This window comes from Bison bison, unplaced genomic scaffold (assembly GCF_000754665.1).
Source record: "Bison bison bison isolate TAMUID 2011002044 unplaced genomic scaffold, Bison_UMD1.0 scf7180017864518, whole genome shotgun sequence".
Lineage (NCBI taxonomy): Eukaryota > Metazoa > Chordata > Mammalia > Artiodactyla > Bovidae > Bison > Bison bison.
The window spans coordinates 18,127,253-18,129,695 of NW_011495071.1; the positions used below are offsets into that span (position 1 = coordinate 18,127,253).

The 2,443-nt window shown below is 36.8% G+C and overlaps 1 protein-coding gene across 6 annotated transcripts in view; it reads left to right on the forward strand.

Annotated features, from left to right (window-relative positions):
* The window catches only part of BTBD10 (BTB (POZ) domain containing 10), a 76,246-nt gene that overhangs the window by 70,994 nt on the left and 2,809 nt on the right, over window positions 1-2,443 (forward strand). For all 6 annotated transcript variants that reach the window (XM_010830600.1, XM_010830599.1, XM_010830598.1 and 3 more), the window contains one exon: window positions 627-737. In XM_010830600.1, the coding sequence (XP_010828902.1) occupies window positions 627-737 (111 nt within the window). The remainder of the gene's footprint in view (window positions 1-626; window positions 738-2,443) is intronic.

Consider the following 2,443-nt stretch of genomic DNA (forward strand, 5'->3'; position numbering starts at 1 on the left):
GTCCTTTGCAAAACCAGTTTGCTCTAAACAGACTAACCTAGGCAGAACATGCTCGAATCTGCCATTTTTAACATCAGTATTAAATGGGGCTGTTCGCCTGAATGGAATACAATTTGTGGGGAGGGTCTTTGCCTTTTGGGGGAATTATTAATAGTTGCTCAATCCATGAAATGTAAGATGTATCCATTTTGTACTTTCTGACAAGGCAGTTTTTTCCCCTCCAGATGAGGCCTTGTAGGTATCCTAGCAAAGTCTTTTACTTTGCCTGCTTGATAATGATGTGATACTGATACCTTTTTTTGATTCTCTTTATATGAAGAAATTGGGGCAGACCCCATCTTAGTAAGTCTGTGTATGATATATCTTTCAGAAGGAGAGTCTTCCTATGGATTGGGTTACCTGATTGGTTATTAAAGCTTTTCTTGTTTGATCTTATGTAGACATTTGCTTCTATATTAACTGTACTGAATTGTCCTGTCATGTTGGCTAGTCATCCTTTGGCATCACTGCATCCATTATTTGGGCTTTTAGGGTTGTCAGGCCCCTATGATGGTCAAGATAAATAACCTTGAGTCATCTCTAAGTACTTTGATTTTAATAAAATATTTTTGTCTCTTTGTTTCCAGTTATTTATAGCACAAAATTATATAGATTTTTCAAGTACATTGAAAACAGAGATGTGGCCAAATCAGTTTTGAAGGAGAGGGGTCTTAAGAAGATTAGACTGGGAATAGAAGGTAAGACATTTTCACTTTTTTTTTTTTATTAATTATCTTTTGGAACCAGCAAGGTTTAAAAGCTGGATCCCATTGAGATTATATTTTGAATATTTTGAGAAAATTTCAGACAAATGATTACAGAATGCTCATGCAGTAAACACATAAATAACAAAAGTCAGCTTTTTTTACCTGGGAAGAGAAATAGAAGGCCCTTAAAAATTAGTATTTATTCTATAAGATTCTCTAGCAATATAGAGATATGAATTTGTCTTTTCTGCCATCACTCTACTTAATGCATTTTTACTAAGCCCATGTAGTGTGTTTGGCACATGTATGTGTACTCCTGTAAGAGACGACAGGACTCTTTGCCTAATGGTAATTTTGATCATAGCCCAACAGAACTAAAATCTAGTACTTTTTTGAAAATTCATGTAAAAACTGGTGGTGGTGGTTTAGCCACTAATTTTCCAAGATTTTATCTGGAAAATCCTATGGTCAGAGGAGCCCGGTGGGCTACAGTCCATGGGTTGCAAGAGTTGGACACGACTTAGCAACTAAACCACCAGCACCACTCTTACATGAATTTTCAAAAAGTATTAGATTTTAGTTCTGTTGGGCTGTGATCACAATTACTATATGTCTTAAGGTGTCTTAAGGTATGATAATAGCTTATTTTCAAATTGAATTGAATGTCCATATACTTCATCTTACTTAAATGCAAACTTTTTAGACTGCTTTTTACCTTGTGATTTAAATGAACTTTTACAGATGCTACCCTCAGATCCTTCTTTTATTTTAAAGTGTCCTTACTAAAAACAAAATATCTTCCTTGGCCTAGAGTAATGAGTAAATGTTCTGGAGCCAGAATGCTTGAGTTCAAAGCCTATGATTTAATAGCTGTATGACCTTGGACAAGGCACTTTACTTCTTTTTGTCTTTGTTTTCTCATCTAAAATGAGAGTATTAATACATACTTTATAGGGTCACTGTGAGTGTAGAATGAGTTAATCCATGAAGAACACTTTAAATAGGGCCTAGCACATAGTACTTTCTGTGTCTGTGATGGTGACACCAAAGATTACGGTATTCAGATCAGTGATCAGATGAGCTGTTGGAGATGAAGATGAGGGACTCCTGAGACATACAGGGAAGAATTACCAGAAATGAGGTCTTTGCAGGAAGGGGAGGGGAGGAAATTTGGGGTTTAAAAAGAGGGCATATTAGCTTCACCAGTATATGTCCTCTTCTGTCATTTTGCAAACAGTGAGTTTTAGCTGCTTGGTTTCAAAGTTAGAGAGACTGTAACTGGAGGGGGAATTACTTTAGCAGGCCCCTAGCAGGTATTTGAACTGATAACAAGTGGGCTGGAACTGTGTTTAAAAAAGCCTGATACACTGTGCTAAGGAGTATGGACCTTCCCCATTAAGCATGAGGAAACCATTGGTAGTTCTAAAGCAAAGATGTAATATTATTATTATACTTGTGTTAAGAAAAAAAAAAGTGGTGATTCAGTGTGGAGAAGAGATTGGAATACAATGAGATGGGAATTTAAGGACGTTCTAATAGTCCTGGAGCAATCAGAGACAAGGGAATAGAGAAAGGGAAACCTTTCTGACCTCTAGAGCTGCCCTTCAGATGGTAATTGGAAATATGAAACAAAGAAGACATTCTATAGGTCTTTAGAAGATGTTTAGTCCTGCTTGCCCCTGTGCCTCCCTCACCTC